The 20,782-nt window shown below is 37.6% G+C and overlaps 2 protein-coding genes across 2 annotated transcripts; both read right to left on the bottom strand.

The window, feature by feature from the left end:
* Nucleotides 1-7,524: 7,524 nt before the first annotated feature.
* Nucleotides 7,525-14,056, bottom strand: arl3a (ADP ribosylation factor like GTPase 3a). Its single transcript, XM_053502042.1, has 7 exons — nucleotides 14,049-14,056; nucleotides 13,696-13,816; nucleotides 11,699-11,842; nucleotides 9,021-9,137; nucleotides 8,759-8,809; nucleotides 8,298-8,483; nucleotides 7,525-8,194 (listed from the first exon to the last, which is right to left on the bottom strand). The coding sequence occupies exons 1-7, from the start codon at nucleotides 14,054-14,056 to the stop codon at nucleotides 8,147-8,149; spliced, it is 675 nt and encodes a 224-aa protein (XP_053358017.1). The 3' UTR covers nucleotides 7,525-8,146.
* Nucleotides 14,057-15,074: 1,018 nt separating this feature from the next.
* Nucleotides 15,075-20,576, bottom strand: npm3 (nucleophosmin/nucleoplasmin, 3). Its single transcript, XM_053502376.1, has 5 exons — nucleotides 20,402-20,576; nucleotides 19,930-20,015; nucleotides 19,680-19,799; nucleotides 17,552-17,645; nucleotides 15,075-16,104 (listed from the first exon to the last, which is right to left on the bottom strand). Exons 1-5 carry the CDS (start codon nucleotides 20,472-20,474, stop codon nucleotides 16,007-16,009), a joined length of 471 nt encoding a protein of 156 aa, XP_053358351.1. The 5' UTR covers nucleotides 20,475-20,576; the 3' UTR covers nucleotides 15,075-16,006.
* Between the last annotated feature and the right edge of the window lie 206 nt (nucleotides 20,577-20,782).

The raw sequence follows: 20,782 nt of genomic DNA, 5'->3' as shown, positions 1-20,782 counted from the left end.
AGTTCAAAGATTTTGGCACTGTGTAGTTCTGTTCACTAAATGTTAATGACCGCTCTATTTTTTTTCTTCTGGCAAGGAGTCTTGACATCCTGTGAGTTTCTATGCATTTTTATTTTCGTACTTATTTTCATTCACTCTTCCACACAGTTCAGCTAGAGATCATATAAACTTCAGATGTTCTAAATAATCCCATAATTTTTCAATGGGATCTCAGTGTTCCATCATGCTTGTTGAACAAGTCCCAGGCAGATTTGACCCTGTGCCTCCTACAGCTATCATCCTGGAACATAGGAGTGTAAGTGTTGTTCTGCTCTTGGACAAAGCACAAAATTCAAGCCTGGCCAACAAACTAATCCTCTGCTTTTATGTTAAAGTTACATTCATCCATGTGCTCACCATTTGTTGGGTGTGACTTTTTTTTTTTTTTTTTTGTTTGTTTAAATACTGATAATTTTGCATATTGCAATGGTTACTGATTGTTTTGTTAACTGTCCTATAAACTGGTAGTCTATCAATTTTGAGGAAGCTTTTTCAGAATAATGTTCATCTAACTGCACTTTAGACTCTCACAACTTTGAAAAGTTGAATGTTGAGGTATCCTTGACTACAGCACATAACGTTCTCAGCTCTAAGACATTTACAGACACAAGCTAAAATGATAATATATTGACATACAAAATGAATTCAGTGAATTGGTGATCTTTCCAAAGCCTTGATTCATTACAGCAAGGTTGGGAAGTTATGTTTGAGAAACAGTTAATCATTCGTCATGCCAGTTTAATCATTTGTTTATGGCTCAGAGAACATATAGTTCCCATTTGTTGAGCTTTTTGAGGTGTGACTAAAATATCTGGCTTTCCTCTTCAAAAAATATTATAATAAATAATAATAAATAAAGCTGCATGGCTCTTGCTTGCGTCATACCTACGTATTTGGTGGCGGTGGAAACACTTGCCTGGAATTGCACAGGACAGTAACTGGGTCACCTCGAATCTCACAGGCTTCCTATAGTGCTCCTGTGTTGTCAAATTCGGATGCGGTGATGGTGGTTACAGGTTTCCGTGTGACATGTCAAGCCATGGAAAACAGTCCTGTTATAGCATAGCACATTGGAATTTTGGTGGTGGGAGAGAGTCAGCACCAGGAGGATGGAGAAGGGAGGAGAAAGGGAAAGTCATCAGTCTCCAAGAGAAGCTCATCATTTATTTATGGAGTGTAACGTTCCTGCCCTTCTCCTCCCACTGCCCTTCACATCCGCACTCATTACGCACACACACATACAGCACCGCCAACACATTGTGACCAATTAGAGATCTGAACAAAAATTCATCTCTTTTCTTTTTGTCTTCCTTCTGCTTGCTGTGGGTGGACACGCCATATGCTCAAAGTATTCCACAATGGGTTTGTTTTTCAACGCTCCACTGTCCCATGATGCTAATCGTGCTGGCTGCTCATGCAGACCAACTACAGCCCGTGGGAGGACTCTGGCCTCCAGAAGCATTGATTGCAAAACTCAGTCGAGGCTCCTCTTCGCATGTGATCGCTGGTCATATTTCACGAGGTCTGGAGAGAACAGATAATGTCTGTTAGGACCCCTTAAAAACCTTTTCTACCTTTAGTCCAGATCCAATCGTATAAATTGTTGCCTTCTTTCTTTCTTTCTTTCTTTCTTTCCAAGTTCGGGTGTGGATGTGCTATCATGAGCATGAGACAGAGAGCTACAGGAAGAGACAAAGATAAATGTGTAGATGTATTGATAGAACAGCTGCAGGGCCTTTGCCCTGTTTCTAGCATCACAGGCAGTGCACTATAGCCCACATTTACACAATAAGCAAACCCTACTTCAGTGTTGTAGTCCTGCTCTGTGCTGGATGAAGTGTCATATGTGACAGCTGATCAGATTAAAGAGAATTCGCTATGAGCTCTCCCCTCCTTTAACATGCATTATTAAACCGTGTCTGCAACTGTATGCAGCCTTCTTTTTCCACTCAGATAGCTGTTTGGGAGAGGGCTATGTTGTTTTTTTGTTAATAGTGGTCCTCAGGAAGGATGTACAGTTTCAAGCGTGCTTTATTGTAGTTCAAGATCTGTTGGTTATCTGATGGATCTACGTGTGATTGCGGTGTAGGCCTGCATTGTTGCCAGTCTGTTCTTTTCTATTGTGTATTCTCGCTATGCATACGGTAGACATGATGCATTATTAACGTTTGTATTTTTGAATATTAAGATTTTGCAGTTCTTTCCAGAGAGTCCATTCTCAATGTTTTATGCTTTATCCTTATGACTGGGAAAATTCCGGGATCATCTTTGTTTATGAACATGACTAACCCTATGTGTACAAGTCATGTACACAGTCATAAAATATGACTACGTAGTTTCCTCATGACGTTTCGTTCTCCATTTTACTCCCTAAAGACTTCATGCAGTTATTCAGTAAATATTATTAGTAACTGATATGAATTATTACTTAAAGTTCAAGTTCAAGTTCAAGTAGGCTTTATTGTCACTTCAACCATATACAGTTAGTACACAGTGAAACGAAACAACGTTCCTCCAGGACCAAGGTGCCACATGCAACATAAACTTACAACATAAATTAACAAAGAAGCTAAACTAGCTAGCTAGGAGGCCTAGTTAGCTGGCTAGCAGAGACAAGACAGATATTCCTAACATAAATTACAACATAAATTAAATTAAAAAAAAAAAAAAAAAAACCTAACTAAAAGACTATCTACAGGTTTCTTCTTCCCAGACAACAGACAACAACATAAAGTGCACGTGCAAATGTGCAAAACGAGCAACAACAAAGTGACAGTGCGACGACAACGGCATATCAGAACAAAAAAACATAAGACATAAATAGCCTTAAATTAAGAAAGAATTGTGGTTACAGTAGTGAAGTCTAAACTTGATGTGTTTAAATGGATATATATATATATATATATATATATATATATATATATATATATATATACAGAATATACAGAATTGTGGTTACAGTAGTGAAGTCTAAACTTGATGTGTTTATATATATATATATATATATATATATATATATATATATATATATATATATATATAAATCTTTTTACAGAAAATATAAACGCCCGGAATGGTGCATAAGGAATCAGCCTGACACAGAGATGGCCAGAGGCACAAGATTGTTAAAGCAACTAAACACCAGCGTACTATGCTGCTAGCAAGCTGGCTAATGCATTCCGTTTCTTCTCTCTCTCTCTCTCTTTCTTCTTAGTCCCCTCAACCTTACTTGCCTCAGTGTGACTAAGCAAAGAGGAAAAAGAATCATATGCAAACACACCCACACATTCCGCTTCTAACATGGTGTCAGCCCTTTATATGCTGAATAATATATTTACCATGTAGAATTATAATTTTTGCCCTCCAGCACAATATGACTCCAATTGCTAAATCCAGGCAGGATAATCCAAAATCCCTCTTAAGCCCTCGAGATAGGAAGCTGCAGAGGCATGTGGGTAATTTCTTGGACATGGGAGCTGTGTTACTGAGTTCTAAGAAAATAGGGCGGGGAGAGCGGGATGGTCAAATTAAATCATTAAACTTAAATAAAAATCCATTAATTGATTCTAGCAAATTAAAATCTTGTGTGGCTGTTAAAAAAAAAAAAAAAAAAAAAAAAAATGTTCAAACTTATTTGACCACTGTGTCCAGTATATATTTTAATGGCACTAATGGTACTACTGCACGAATGGATCCATTATACCAAATAATGATCTTCTTCAGTGGTAAAGCTCGGAGATAACATTGCACCTTTGTTTCAAAGCTGGAGAATCATTATACTAAATTCCCAGACCTCAACGCTAATAATTTTAGAAAGTGTTGAGGGCTCAGGTAACAAACAGGGCAGCCAGAGCAGCAGTTTTCCCCACTCTCTAGTTGCTCATTACAGGAATATGAAACCAGTGGTTCTCTGCAATATTTGGCGGGCTGACTCATCCCACACTCTGTATATGTCTTTGATTAGACCGGGGCTTTTGGAAACAGAATTGTGATGTGTCATAGTGTGGAGCGGGTAAATGTGTTGAGCTCAGGAGCAGCTAATGCAAACAGCAGCTGCACAACAGCTGAGAGGCTGTCTCTCCCAGTAGAGCAGCGGTGGTAAAACACACCTTCATGGGGGCCCCTGCGCCGGGAAATGTGCGCGCACACGCAGGCACGTACACATACACACACACACACACACACACACAGCTGTCACAGGAAAACAGCTGTCAAATGCAGCTAGCCGCGGCCCTGTGAACACACACATCAAATGCACAACAGAGTGGTGACGCACTGACAAGTTGACAGTGAAGCAGACTCACATACACAAACAGAATGTGATTAAACTTGCTTTAGGCTGATCCCAGAAAGGTTTCAAACAAAAATCCTTTAGTACATGAATATTTATTCAAGGCTTCACTATTCTGTCTCGTGTAGGTTTTACTGTACAACCTTTTCCAGGTAGGCTTCCCTTCACTGTAGTTCCTGGGTACATCATCTCTCTTGGCTTTCTCGCAGTCAGCCTCATGAGGTGGTCACCTGTCTTAAAGAAGTTCCCAGATGTGTTGAGTAATTTGTCTGCTTTTTCTTCACTCTTCTATCCAACTTGTCCCAAACCATCTCAACTGGATTTACATCAGGTGATTACGGAGGCCAGGTGATCTGATGCATCACTCTCCTTGTTGGATAAATAGCACTTACATAACCTAGAGGTGTGTTTGGGGTGATTGTCCTGTTGGAAAACAAATGATGGTCGCACTAAGTTCATATCAGATGGGATGATATTTCGCTGTAAAATGCTGTGGTAGTCATGCTGGGCTCTAAGCCTAACAAAGACATGGGTTAGAACCGAAAATCTCAAATTTGGACTCATCAGAGAAATGGACAGTTTTCTACTGATCTAATGCCCAGTCCTTGTGTTTCTTCGCCCAAGCAAGTCTTTTCTGTTTGTTGCTCTTCCGGAGTGATGGTTTCTTTGCTGCAGTTCAACCATGAAGGCCTGACTCACGCAGTCTCCTCTGAACAGCGGATGTTGAAATGTGTTTGCCTCTTGAACTCTGAAAAAGCAATTGTGTGGGTTTTAATCTGAGGTGCTGTAAATGAATGGTTTCTGCGGCTGATCATACTAACAAACTTATTCTCTGCAGCAGAGGTAACTTTTGGTCATCTTTTCCTAGGACGTTCCTCATGAGAGGCAGTTTCATCATAACGTTTGATAGTTTTGGTGGCTGCACTTGAAGATAAAACGTTCTTAAGAGTTTATGGATTGACTGACCTTCATTTCTTAAAGTAATGATATACTGTTTTTTTCTCTTTACTTAACTTGGTTTCTTGCCATAATATGGATTTGTAAAGAATCCACTAGTAGGATGAATCCATTAGTAGCACTAATAGGGCAAGCAGGCTATTGACTGTGTACCCACACTTCCTCTGCACAAGACAACTGATGGTCTAAAGTACATTAAGAAGGCAAGAAATGTCACAAATTAACTCTTGACACGTCACACCTATCAATTAAAAACCATTCCAAGTGACTAGCTCATGAATCTGATGAGGGATTGATTTGGGTGTGTGCCAAGTATTGTTGTACAACTTTGAAACTCATAAAAATAAAAAAAACAACACTAAAGGAGAAGGTATGTTCAAATTTTTGATTAAGACAAAGAAAATTAGAGGATCATGAAAGTAAATGTTCCTTTAGTCCAAAGGACTGCATCAATGGCATGGCACTGCTGACACATATCTTAGTTTGTTGTGTATAAGGCTGTATGGAAACAGTATTTCCTAATAGCAGTGGCCATCTGCAGCAGGATAATACTCCCTCCCTCACTTCAAAAACTTAAATTTAAAAACGGTTTGAGGAACATGACAAAGAATTTAAGGTGTTGACTTGACCTCCAAATTCCTTAGCTCTCAATCCACTTGACACAATCCTACCCGACACAAATGTCTGATCCATGCGGGTCCTACAGATAGGTCAGACCTGTTTTGGTGGCACAAAACCAAACATACTGTAAATGAGGGTAAGAGGAAAAAAAGAGTTGCACTGCCTACCTTACCAGGTTGAGACATTCTTCACCTGGGGCCTCTTTTTTTACTTACTGGCTTAGAGACTACATAGGATTATATGGTCAATCGTAATGTGGATGCCTGACCCTTAAAACCCTAAACTGTTGTCACAAAGGCAGCAGCACACAACTATGCGTTATACAATGCCTCTGTATGTTGTTGCATAGTTTCGCCTCACTGGAACGAAAAGGTCCAATCCTGTCCCAGCACGACAATGCCCCTATCCACAAAACGGGCTCAATAAATGCATGATTCTTTTTGAGGTTGGAGTGGAAGACCTCTAGTGGTCTGCCCAGAGTCCTGACCTCAACCCTGTGAACACTTCTGGAATAATTAGAATGACTGCATGTGTTGACAAATTTTTGGCTTCATAGTATGTAAAGATTCATAATCTAAATAGATAACACATTGTTTTGGCACCACAAAATTAATAGAACTCAAATATTAAATGAAAAATTAAATTCTGACAATACTTCAATTCAGGCTGAATCAACCAAATAAAAAATAAAAAACCCACTTAAACTCAGTATCTGATAATAATTCAGCAATGGGAGAATCTTGTGTTTAGAGTAGGTAAATGCTTTTTCATGTTAGGCCCACCTTACATCTAGAATGTGGGCTGTATTTAATTTTAACATCCTCCCACTCTTTCCTAAAACTAACACAAGCCCACATTTGGTATGATACAAGGTCTAACCGAAAGAAATGAGGCTTACATTCTCATTCCCAACTAATGCAAATCAAAAACATGTTTAAGGTGAAATACTGAGTGAAGGACACCAACATGAATGTTTCACGCTCTACAAAATGATGGCTGTGGAGAAAAAAATGACCCTATGAGCATGTCATAGTTTGTTGCTGTTTCAATATGTTTATTATACTGAAATAATTCTGTTCTCTAGAAAGTGTTTCATAACCTCTTCTGAAAAATTATCAATCATTACAATCATTTACAGTGGAATATTTGAAACAATAAAAGAGAAGAAAATACAGTAACAGGATATATGTGTACAATCATAAACCTTGTTTACTATGTTATAATGTACTGATGTCTAAGAAATGGAATGTTAAAATACACAAAGTAAAACACTCACAAAACCCCTTTCCTAATAAACAAAAAAACCCAATATGTCAGTTCTTCCCTTTTCTAGTGATTAAAGTGGACAAACTCAGACCGCCACATAAAGCACTTCTCCACTGCCACAACCAGATGCTTAAGCCTTCTAAACCTGTTACAAGGGCACCTGTCAGTTTCATTCATGTCCTTTGCTAAGAGAGAGGTGACTATCCTTCCCACACTCTGGCTTATCCTGATGCTCGTCTATCATTAACCAAATTAAAAGAAACACTTTTTTTTTTTTTTTTTTTTTTACCAGCATGTTACAAGCCAGCAAAGTGCTCTTTGGAAGTTAGTACAGCAAAGAAGAAAAAAAAAAAAAAAGTACAAAGTAAAATAATTGAAAAAATTTATAATAATTTGGAGGAACACAAAACAGTGTTTTAGATAAAATCAAGTTTGTGTGCCCTTTGCCAAAGCAAATAAGTATAAATCAGATCAGATCAAATTCTTGCACTCTGTAAAACTAGTTTTGCTCATTCTACGTGCACACTTACATGTGCACACATGCACATACATTTTTGATAGCACATCATCAATCCGCATTACATGAAGTAACAAGCCTCTGCTTAGGCAACACATACAGTGTCTAGGAAAAAACTAAAATCTCAGCTTAAATCAAGACCTTGGAGTGTCAGGCTTTAATAGCTGTAGTGTTTGGTTAGATGTAGTGATGCACTGGTTAGTATTGAGACTAAACGGTAAAGTGTCAGTAGACCGGATTATCCAGGAGGTTTGCGGCTCAGAGCTTGCAGTGAGACAGTGGTGAAGGTTTACTAGAGTCGGTGGGGTTTAAGGTCTTGTCCTAGGCATCCTCAGCTGCTATCAATACGGAGATCAATCGCCTAAAACTTGATCCAGCTGGTGAAGATTCCACATAGTCCACAGCGTTTGTTTTTCCTTGCAGTGCCTGGATATCTCAAAAATGTACTAACACTCCTACTTCTTTTTCGCCGTGACGTTCTTGCACACCCAATTCATGCCATCCTAAACGAATGAAATCGTATAAAAACAATTGTGCTGATTAATTTTTTTCTTAAAGTACTGGTTTCTATTGTAATAAAAAAAGAAGTGCAAAATTTCTTTGTACCTGGACACCCTCGCCTGTGAGAGCAGAGCAAGATTGAATCTGCCACATGCGATCTCGAATGGTGTGCAGGTTCAGACCCTCTGCAATCTCTGAAGCTGGAGCAGCAGTGAGCAAGTCTTGCTTATTTGCAAAGATTAGGACAGGGACACCACTAAGTTTCTCCTCATCCAACAACTCGGCTAGCTCCTGTGGAGCAGAAGTAAAGAAATCAAAACATCAAAACTCATGTTGTCTTTTAATGTTTCATTTCATGCGGTCTTTCTGCAAAATGAAATCTTGACTATTAAGGAACCCATTTTCATTCAAATATAAACAGTTTATCCTCCAGACATACATTTCATACATGCTGTGACTTTCTCAATCTCAATCCACCATACAACACTGTTTTAAAAGTGAAATCATATCAGAGTTTGTTCCAGTCTCTCTCTCTCACACACACACTCAGATACCGCTATGCTCACCTGCCCCGTTTCTTCAAACCTTTTCCGATCCGCACTGTCTATGACATAAATCTAAAATAGACAAGTTCTTTAAACAAAGTGTTCTTGCACAGAAAAAAGGGACAAGCACAGACATGATAAACTTCAGTTAAGCATATTAAAATTCAGATCACACTGATTAGTTACATGCTGCAAAGCAATCCAAAGTCACAAACTGGCACTGTAACATCCACTGAATTTAAGAACATCCACAGGAAACACCACACTCAAAATAAATACTTACAAGCATATCAGTGTTTTCAAAGTAGTTTCTCCAGTATGGTCTAATCTTTCTCTGGCCTCCAATGTCCCATACATTTAGCTTGAAACCCTGGGATTGCACACTCTTAATGTTGAAGCCCTGGTGGGGGAAAAAAAGAAGATGAGAAACACGCAGATTTCCTTAAAAGGAAATGCTCTTCCATACAGCTGGAGAAATAAAAAAAGAGACACATCATAATGTTTTCCTTGAATATATATATTTTTTTAAATAGAACAATCAACCCCCACATAACGTAGAGAAGCATTTTGTGTGCCGCACTTAAGCTTCAGGCTGGATATGAACAGATTTATTTGTAAATCGCTTGGGGGCAAAAAAGGCATATATCAATAATTCCATAAAAAATACTGTATAGAAAAGAGAGCGGGTTTAGACCATGCTTAATTTTTTTTGAAAAACATTCTTAGTTTACTGCTGTGCAACACTTTATTAGAACCAGCACTATGTGACTGATGAGTGTGGTATGTCTTGTCTGGCTGCAATGTGCAGTATGCTCCCTTGTGTGCCATCACTGGGCTTCCTATGACACTTCCTGCTTTCCTGCTTCTCCAATATGCCATCGGGGAGAGTGCATTGATGTATTCTGGTCAACAGTCACCAAATCAAGAGTAAAACAAAAACAAACAAACTATTAAAAAAACACACACAAAAAAAAAACTTTTCCTATGTGTTGAGTCTATACTATGTCTGGTATATTGTGTACAGGACATCTAATAAAATTAAATTATGGAACATAAAGATTATGAAAAACTATTATATATATATATATATATATATATATATATATATATATATATATATATATATATATATATATGAATATATTCTATTTATACACATCAAATGAAATATTTCCAGCCTTTTTTGTTATAATTTTGATGATTAGCTAACATATAAAAAAAACTAGTATCTCAAAATATAAGAACATTTCAAGTTTGAGAAAATTATCAGTTATACAACATAAATCCAGCGCATCTCTCAATCTTCTGTAGTTATCTACTTCAGTACATGCATGGGGTAGACTGACTAAACCTTCTTTGTGGCAGTGGTGGCTCAAGCAGTTAAGGCTGTGGGTTACTGATCGAAAGGTCAGGGGTTCAAGCCCCAGAATCGCCAGGCTTCCACTGTTAAACCCTTAAGCAAGACTCTTAACCGTATCTGCTCCAGAGGTGCTCCCTACGCTCTGACTCTAGCTTTCTAAATGGGATATGCGGGGAAAAAAAAAATAATAATAATCACTGTGCTATAAGGTACATGTGACAAATAACTGAATTATTATTAAGATTTGAATAACTTTATTAATCCTAGAAGGAAATTGCTTAGTACACAGAAGGTGCTCTATTTAAGCATATTTATACAAAGTTGATTGGATGGGAAAAGTGTGGATGGGAAAAGTTGCACAAGAAACAGGGATGTCTGCAGGCTTTAGCTTGAGACAAAGCTGATTCAAGAACTTAAGATAGCTTTACAAGGAGTGGACTGAGGCTGGAGTCAAGAACCACCAAAGACAGTCGTCTCCTGGAAATTGGCTACAACGGTTGCATTCCTAGTATCAAGCCACTCATAAACTACAGACAATAGAAGCATCTTACCCAATGATTTTTTTTGTTATTCAATTTTTTTTTTAATGCGCTATATATAGTAGGCAAGAGGGTTGTGATGGTGGGGAACTAATTCAAGTATGTATCACAATAATTTTGTATAGAAATGAATGTATTGCTACCATACCCTTAAATCTTTCTTTTTTATTGCAAACATATCTAACTTAAAAAATTTTAAAAATCATTTTGGAGTGATAGATGAATCCATTTAGCTAAGCATCACAATTATTTTGTATAGCAATTCACGTAACGTCACCCTAACCCATAAATATTTTTCTTTTTATAATTCTTAACTTAGACAATTCTAACATGTTCCTGCTCTTCTATAATCTTACAGGTGGCATGCTTTAAACTATTTACACACTGGCAGGCAGCATAGCATCCCATGTGGTATGGCAAACTAAATGTTATTATATATATATTTTTTTTAGTTACATTTTTATACTTTTATATTTTAATACAAGTTAAAAATAATATTGAATCGAGTCATTTATGAAATTGTGATACTTACGAATTTAAAATACAAACTGAATCAGCACCTAGGTATTGGGATTTCACCATAAACATGAGCTAAAATCACTTACACGTACAAAAACTGTTTGTCATTTAGTAGTCATTTCAATTGCATAAGATTTGTCACCAAACAACAAATATTGTGCAAGGCCGTGGTATAATATTTTAAACCTGGCATAATTTAGTTTGACTTGCACAAATATTTACACCAAACTTTAGTAAAACATGGGTAATGAGGACCTACACTCAAGAAAGTTGCTAATTAATTAATCTTAAATTTATCTATGTACCAGTAGAAATGTGACTGCAGGGTAATGCTGTGTTGAGAGCTCAGTCATGTCTCGTGGCATTCAGTCAAATCTAACTCTAACAATTAACGCTAAGCATTTTTATGGTTGTCATAATCAAACACACCTGACATGGCTTAGGATGAGTTTAAATACCAAAACAGAACTGGATGGCTAAAGCAGGAAAAACACGATTTCTTTATTTGTATATGTGCCCTAGGTACCTAGTTAAATCCTGTACCTGTGTAGGAGTGATGTGACTAATGTCCTCAGAAGCCAACTGTTTGAGTAGTGTTGTCTTCCCTCCATTGTCGAGTCCCAGGAGCAGAATGCGCACCTCCTGGTCCGGAGCGCTCTTCAGTTTCCGGAGAATTGATAATAAACCCTGAAGTACAAACAAATCAATAAATACTATATATCAAAACCCCCTTTCAAAAGAAACCTGCCATATTTAATAACAAAAAATCTGATGAAAAGTGAAAAATTATATTTCCAGTAGTTAAGATAGATTCTCATATTGTCAGGGTAATAAAAAATATATATATATATTTCACCCATTTGTTACAAACACATGTAATTCACAGATCATCAAGAACAATACATACGATTACATAACTGATTGAAAAAAAGTTTGAAAAAGGAACAAATGTGGTTACAAAAACATCCTGAATGAGTGTAACAGGAAATCACTTAAATGTTTTGTAAAATCAAATTCATAAAGGGAACAACAGTTTAACTTACAGCTATGTTTGCTACTAAAAATATCATCATTTTCACTCACAATTTGAAGGGACTTAAGGGATTGTGACTAAACAGCTGTGTACCCTTAAAAAAACCACTTATCAGTAAGGCTAATCAGGACAAAAGGCTTTAATTTGCTAGGGAGCATAAGGAATAGAAGTGTAGAGCATTGGAAGATGATTGTATGACCTGATAATTTCAGATTTCCCCTCTTCTAAAGTGATCAGTACATCAGGGTAAGAAGAGAGGTTGATGAAGTGATGTACCCATTATGCCTTAGTGCCTGTACAAGGGTTATGGTCTGGGGTTGCTTCAGTTAGTCAGGTCCAGTTTTAACAACATTATGTGGTCAAAAAATAAAGTCAGCTGATGACTGGGCTGTACCGAATTACTACCATTAATGGATTTTTCCTTCCTTGATGGTATGGGAATATTCCAAGATGATGATGATGATGATGCCAGAATTCATCAAGGTCAAACTGTGAAAGCATGGTTCAGGAAGCATAGAACATAACTTTTACAGATGGATTGGCCATCACCACTCAGAGCTCAGAGCTTAACCCTATTGGGAACATTTTGGGATGTGCTGGAGAAGAATTAACACAGTGGCCCAACATTCCCATCATCAATACAAAATATTTTATATCTATCCAAGAACCTCTGTCGTCCAACCAGGGACCGTGGGGGCCAATGGTGACATTGTACTTATTCCCATTTTTACATCTGGAACTGTTGACCTCCTGTGGCACTATGGGCAAATTGGGCATGTCTTTGGACTGTGGGAGAAAACCCACCAATCACGGGTAAAACACGCAGACTCCACACACACAGACCCAGAGGCAGGAATTGAACCCGGACCCTGAAGGGTTAGTGATGCTAACCACTAAGCCGCCAATGCAAGATCTTGGAGAAACATTGAGGCGACTCTGGTTGGACATAAATGTTGTGACATTGTATAAGCTCATCAAAATGATGCCATGCTCATAGTTAAGGCAAAATGTGGTCCAATAATAGTGTATGATTTGTCCCACGCCGAACACGTTCTAGTTAATTTACTCGTTAAGTCTGACTAGTTACTAGTTAGCTCTATAATTAGTTTTCAGATTCCTAACAGGCAAAAGGTTCAGTTTTGGGTTAAAATCTAATTCAAACGGCATGACTGTATTAGATTAAAACACATCTTGCTCTGAGTAATATTATTTCCTTTCAACCTGACAGATAGAAAACTCCCCAAACAGCTGGTGGTGTAATTAGCTGTGTTCCTAGTTGTTTAAACTGGCGCTAGCTGGCCAGGGAGTACACAAGCAGCGGCACAATCCGTTAGCTAGCTAATTAGCCAGCGACCTAAATTTGTCACGTTAGCCAGCCAGGCCCTTTAGACGTTATACTCTAGTCTGTCGTTAATTTTCCACGTAGAGTGTTTGCATGAATTGTCGGTGTGATTCCCGACCTGTCTGTTGAGCATTAAACTAATAAAGAAATGAATTCGCTACGCACCATGTTGATGGTTTTCCTCCGGAGACGCCGAGGAGGGTTACTAGGGGAGGGTAGTGACGTCACGGGTTTAGAGATAATCCACACAAACACCACACTACACGGGTCTGATAAACGCCTGGTCCTGCAACAGCACAGGCATCATCATCAATGATGAAGATCAGCAGGGTGAATTCTTCCATCTGGATATCGGGGAAGTTTAAAGTTTAAACTTTATTTTCTAGTCTGAAACACCACACTGATATTGATCCACTCATTGATTTTATGTGCATTAAATTATGTATGGTTTTTCTACATTTTTTTATATTCATGAAGCAAGACAATAAGACGAACTAGAAAAAACTGACATACCTCACCCTGGCATTGAGTAGTTTTACTCTGGGATTGTTCCCAGATAATTGTAAGGATTGATGATGTTTATTTGTAAGAAATCAAAAACAAGCTGCAACTCAGAGAAAGAGATACATAGTACTTATCATTTTGTTTGTGCTTTTGTTCTGTGCATAATGAATAAAATCAAAATAATTATGTATGGGGCGGCTTAGTGGTCGGCACTGTCGCCTTGCACCTCCACATTCGATTCCTGCCTTGGGTCTGTATTGGAGTTTGCATGTTCTGCCTGTGCTTGGTGGGTTTCCTCCGGGTACCCCGGTTTCCTCCCACAATCCAAAGGCTCATTAGCGTTTTCCAAATTGCCCGTAGTGTGTGACAAGCACACATACTCATTTATACACCACAGGCAATTCGGAAAGGTGAATTAGCCTAATCTATATCTTTGGACTGTGGGCAGATCAAGGATAAACATTAAGTACTAAACTGATGAAAATAAATAAAACAAAAGGGTAAGCCACCATGATTCTATAGAACATGAAGTATTTTTACCTAAGCATACAGATGGCCCTTGAGAATTTCAGAAATGTATCATGTTGTAGGTATCCTGACTCATACCCCCCTCTAGTTTCTCTTTTATCAAACTGAAACAATCTTCATTTTGTGTCTGCAGTCTCCAGCTTGGTGTGCCAAGTCCATGAATCAGGACACTTAACATTATGCTTGAACATTAAGTGGTGCAAGGACACTGGAAGAAAACCTATAAATAACAACCAGTGGCAGTAGGATAATTTAACATTCACACTAAAATTCTAGAATCATTAGCAGTCTTGATAAAGATGAGTATTAAAAAATTATGAATTATCCTAATCTCACACTAAAGACATGGCAGAAATCTAACCTTGAATTAAAGTACATTTAGAAAATAATCAAAATGTAGCTTATTTTCTAAATTCTAGCTTATAGTGCAGTCATAATTTGACTGACTTATCCTAAGAAAAGAGAAAGGGCCTGTCTCTTTTTAAACACAGCATGAAAAAATTATCCATTGCTACAGATGGATCTATTTTAATTCAGAAAAACTATAAATGTACAAAAAAGTCAGCCATGGCAGTCCTTTGTGTTTTAACACATATAAGTGAAAATGCACCAGCAAAACCTTTACTACATTCCGAAAAATAAAACAAAACAATAAAAAAGATTACAAATAACACTTGCACAGTTGCAGGAAACAGTGCTGGTGAATGTCCTTAAAGTTCATTAATACAAAGTATCCAAAAACTCTCCATACAAAGGCAAAATAAAAAATTTGGAGCGAAATTTAACTGCAAAACATCCTCAACATTTCTTTGTAAACACACTACACAGTCATCTCTCCTACTCATTATGTACTTGTGTTAACACACCTAATATTATGCATGTAATTGCACTTTGAATGCGTTCCTATAATAATCTTTGTGCTGTATCTTGTACCTCTTCCTGGAAGACCATGGCCTTCAAATGCCCCAACTGGCACACATCTAGTGGGGCACACTATGGGGGTTTGGTGGCCAATCCAAGAACCCCAAAACTGTTGATCTAACCATCGGTTAATTTCTATGTATGGAGACTTTTTGTACACTGTATAGTAGTTGAACACTATGTATTTTTAGTGAACCTTTAGCTGTTCCTTGACAAGTGAAAAACAATAGATCTTATAGATACACAATGAAATACAGTTTTGTTCCAAAATGGCATGTATCCTAAAGAATTATAAAGACAAGCAAAATGGCTTGTATTACATTTTGGAATTTAACAGGTTATCTTTTAAAACATTTAAGACATGATAAATCACAAATGCATATGAAGCTGCTCCACAAAGTTATTTTAAAAAAATATTCAAGCTTCACATTTCTTTGCTTTGCAGTCCATTGTAAGTGGATTGAAAACAATTTAGGGGAACATTATGTTGTATAAAACGTATTAAAGTCTTCAACTGCTGACTCTACAGTTTCTGCTTCTTTTTGGCTGGTTTAATGGGGGGCACTTCCTCCTCAGAGTCATCATCTTCATCAGATACTTCAGACTCTTCATTCTCTGAAGCTGAATAAGAGGAGATATTAGTGTTAATCAGTCATACAGCAAAGAGTTAATTTTGAGGTAATTTACCAACACATATTAAAGCAGCTCCATGCTTACAAAAACATCCACTCTACAACAATCGAAAAATAACGAATATTACATAACAAAAATTGAACATTTTTATGTTTTAAAACTAATACACTATTCGAAAAATTAATCAAAATGTAATAAAAATAGTTTATAAATAATTAATTGATTAATTTATAGCAGATTAGGTATGTGTTATTATTATTATTAGGCATTAAGTCATTTTATTTTCAATGAAAAAAATAATTGATAGAAAAATGTCAGATAACATAAAAACTAGTTTTATGAAATTTTGGAACACATTAAATTATGTGTTAGTGTTGGAAAAGTGACATATCTTGTTTTTGAATGTGCGAAATAATTGTGAGAAACATGCCCACCAGAACCTTATTTACTACCGTGCAATGCTTAAGGAAATACAATTTTTTTTTTCATTTCTGTTAAGTAAAAATAATGGCATGGTAAAAAAAAAAAAAGTAACATGTTTATCTTAGGTTGTACTTCCCTGATACCAAGACCCTCTATAATCTGACAATTTTTATGTTTTTACACAATAACACAGAACTATAGGGGGTACTAACTTTAGACGACATATAAACCGTCAAGTAATCATACATTGACCATCAAGTAATCATGTCTCTATTCTGCTTTATTTAACTTTAGTGCGTGATACACTGGTCACATAAACATGTAGTTGCAGAATCATTACAGGAAAAAACTGTACCCCCCCCCCCTCCCTCCCCCTTCTCGAACCTGGGAGGACTAACACCTGCCTCTTCTAGTGCACATAAAGCTGCAGACAACATCGTTTAAAACCCAGTTTAACTAGTGTTGCAGTGGAAGTGGGAGTATGCCACTCCTTGCTCCCAAGAGAGGATGGCCAATCTGCTCTCTAGGCTCCCAGTTACAGACGGCTGTAGCATGTATCATCACCACATTTGTTTTACGGGTCTGAATTGTAAACAGTTCACAATTCTTTCAGGGTATGTCCGCTGAACTGTAATCAGCGGCTTATTATTTAATTAAGCTTAGTTCTGCAGTAGGATTAGTTTAAAAACGTGTTAGGGGCTCTGGAATAGGCTATAACATTAACATGTACACATACATGTGCAGCAATGTTAAACCAATATTATACAGTATGCAATCACAGCATTTTGTATGTGTATATTGGCTACATACAGTACACGCATTATATCTAGACAATGAATCAGCAACAAAATAGTCATTTTTTAAGCGTGAGCATCTCTTTCAAAAAGCCTCTTCTCCTGTTTCCTTTATTTTACATCCCTTTCTTGCATCCTAAGAAGCAAGAACGGGGGTAAAAAAAGAACAATTGTCGAAACAAACAAACAAACAAAACAGAGGTGGACTTGCAACTTACCAACTAAGTGTAATCCACTAACAGTCACAGGCCCACTTCCTGATTTCAGGCGCAGTGTTACAGGTGCCATCAATTCAAATTCTCCCAGGCTTACCTGAAAAACATATAACAACCAAGTTAGGACTGTAAATACTCAGTCTGAACAACTTAAGTTTGGCTTGTGGTCAACTATCGTTCGTCAGTTCGTCAACTAGGGCCAAATAAAAATAAAACTAGGGCTGCATTTGTTGTTGTTCTTTCAGCTGCTCCCGGCAAGGGAATACCCAGAGCAGAATACCCAGTTCGCACTACAACTTGGCACAAGTTTTTACGCCGAATGCCCTTCCTGACGCGACCCTCCCATTTTATCCGGGCTGGGGACCGGCACTGCATCCAGTGGCTGGGGTTTGGGCACTGGCTGGGAATCGAACCCGGGCCTTCCGCATGGCAGGTGAAACACCTACCACTGAGCCACCAGAATGCTGCATAAGAATAAAAAAAAAAGAAAAAAAAAAAAAAAAGAAGAGTTTTCTGAGTGCCCCATAGTTATACTATGGCTTGAATGGTTAACTATGGGTATGATTTTAGATAAACATTATTACGTGGACACATAATTACCATACATAGTTAAAAAAAAAAAAAAAAGTACTTTGTTTACAGTGGCATCTGTAAAGATGGGGGGGGGGGGGGTGCGCGTTAGGCAGCAAATAAACAGTCAGTACTCAAAGTTGATAAGTTGGAAGCAGGAAAAATGGGCAAGCATATGATAGTCTGGGTAATATTGTGCTGGGAATCCTTGGGCCCCTGCCATTCATGTGAATGTTACAATAACAAGTACCACATATCTAAACATCCTTTCAAGGCAACTGTATTCCCTTAATGGTACTGGCGTCTTTAATCAGAATAATGCACCAGTGATTTTAAGGCTGATCTGTACATCTACTAAACATTACAGTCTACAAGTTCATTAGCCTACCAATTTGCAATATTACATTGAAAGCTGCCAAAGCACAAAGCAGACCCCTCTGTGAATATTAGTTTGAATACTGCAAGTTTTAGTGATATCTATTAGGTCAAAACTCTAAAGGTAATTAACTGGAAATAAAACAAACCATATTAGATCAAGCAGATGATTGTGTATGATAATAAATGTGTAGCATTTCAACCATTTCAGCATTTTTTTTCAATCTGTACAACCACTCATTTATGCAGTTATCTAACCACACAATCATGTGGCAGCAGCACAATGCATAAAATCATGCAGATAAAGGTCAAGTGCTTTGGGTAATATTAGATTGAAGAAAATATTGGTGACTTTAACTGCAGCTTTGTATGAGCTAGGAGGGATGGTTTGTGTGGTTCAGATAATGTTGCTCTCCTGAGATTTTCACACAGAATCATGTCAACACTGTGTATCGTGACAGACCCTGCGCTCTGACCCAACCTTCCTAACAGTCTGGAATATGTAGGGGGGGAAAGAATTTAAAGAATTTTAAATGTGCTGTAATGTACCAGGGTGAGTCAAAAATTATTGCACTCCAGTTATATTCAAAATTCTGTTGGCCACACAGACTTATTAGCACTTTCCATTCAAGGCTATTGTCTCCCCAGTTAATGCTTTGGAAGCGTAAACGTGTTACATCAATTCAATCGTAACTGCGACTTCTGAGATTCTCAAAGGCCAATACTGGATCATTATCAGAATCAACAGTGCTCGTTTACAGATACCAAATCTTCAGATTAAATGCAGAGGACTGCTTTTCAAGGGCGTTGTGATCTTGCATAACAATGCACGTCCGCAGACAGCATCTTCCCTATGGTCCTCATAAATTTTAAGGTCTGATGGAGCAGGATCAGAACTATATTGGTCCCCTGAAAGCAGCCCTACAAGGGGCCAATTCTGATGAAGAAGTGAAGACAGTGGTGCATTTGTGGCTCGCAGCTCATGCTAAAACATTTTTTAACCAGGGAATATGAAAGCTTGTTGACAGATGGAGAAAGTGTAAGGGTAACCAAGGAGATAATACATTCTACTGCCAGGATGCGGTTAATTTCTAACTCTGCTGCTATTAAAGTGCCTTTGACAGCCTGCTGCTGCTATTAAAGTGGATGACAAGTATATATCTATAAGCAGTACAAACGACATTACCATGGGAAGACAAGATATGTGGAGGTTGGCTACTGGCACTGAAATCTTCTTCCCTTGGTGGTTAATGGCAGTCACCTCCACCACATTGTTCTCCTCTTTAGCCCCCTCGCCAAGGCAGATCTATAGCAGGTGGGACAGCAGAGAGCGTGGAGAAACCGTGCTTAAGCAAGTACACTTTTACGGACATATATATATGTACATCTTTAAAGTTTAATATAAAAATGCTATAAAATGTACTTTTATCACACACCGTCCGGAGTTCTAAAAAATGCTCCAAGTCCTCTTCCTCATCGCCTTGAAAGGTGTAGAAGGGTACCTCAGATGACAATTCACAGCCTTCACAGGAGAAAACAACAGTTTATTTTTTGTAGACAGGAAACCAAATTGTAAAATAGTTACTTAGTATTTAATTACAGCATAAATGCTGCACCAAATGAACAGTATTCCTGCTTCAACCTGCTGACTGCGTTAACAGTGAGAAATCTACAAGTCGAGTTTTCCTTTTTGTGTTTAAAGCTCCCATTAGCCGACTTTGTGCTTTCCTGTTAAAACTTGTAAATAACATTTTATGTTATTTATTTATTTTCTTATATATAGCTCCCCAACCAAAACTGGACTCTTGCCCCAGTTGCTCATGCAAGAATTATATAGTTGTAGTCCACGTGTTCGCTAGCAAGCTAACGCTTAACGACTCAGAAAAAAACCATAGAAATTCTACTTACTAAAAACATAGCTTTCCAGTCGTGAATGTACACCGGTTAGACTGCTCGCGCTCTCGTCCTCCAAAAACGACATAGTTTTAAATATATACAAAACCCTTTACCTGAACTGAACGTGAAAAAAAAAGCAATTCTTCACACTTTCAAGTTAGCTTCAAAACATATGACGAGTACACTAACCCCGTCGCAGAACATATGACGTAGTTAACACGAAAAGTATGTCGTTTTTAAAAATAGATATTAGTAAGTTTAATTTGCACACGCCGTTTGTTTAGTTCTTGATCTATTAACATTTAAATAATAATTTATAATATTTATGTAGCCTATTATTTTATCTGTAATTGTTTAGGTTTTGTTCTGTTCTTAGATCATATAAATAAACAA

Source organism: Clarias gariepinus, chromosome 8 (genome assembly GCF_024256425.1).
Source record: "Clarias gariepinus isolate MV-2021 ecotype Netherlands chromosome 8, CGAR_prim_01v2, whole genome shotgun sequence".
Lineage (NCBI taxonomy): Eukaryota > Metazoa > Chordata > Actinopteri > Siluriformes > Clariidae > Clarias > Clarias gariepinus.
Note: the sequence above shows the minus strand (reverse complement) of the source record. Positions and strands in the feature narration are given on the sequence as shown.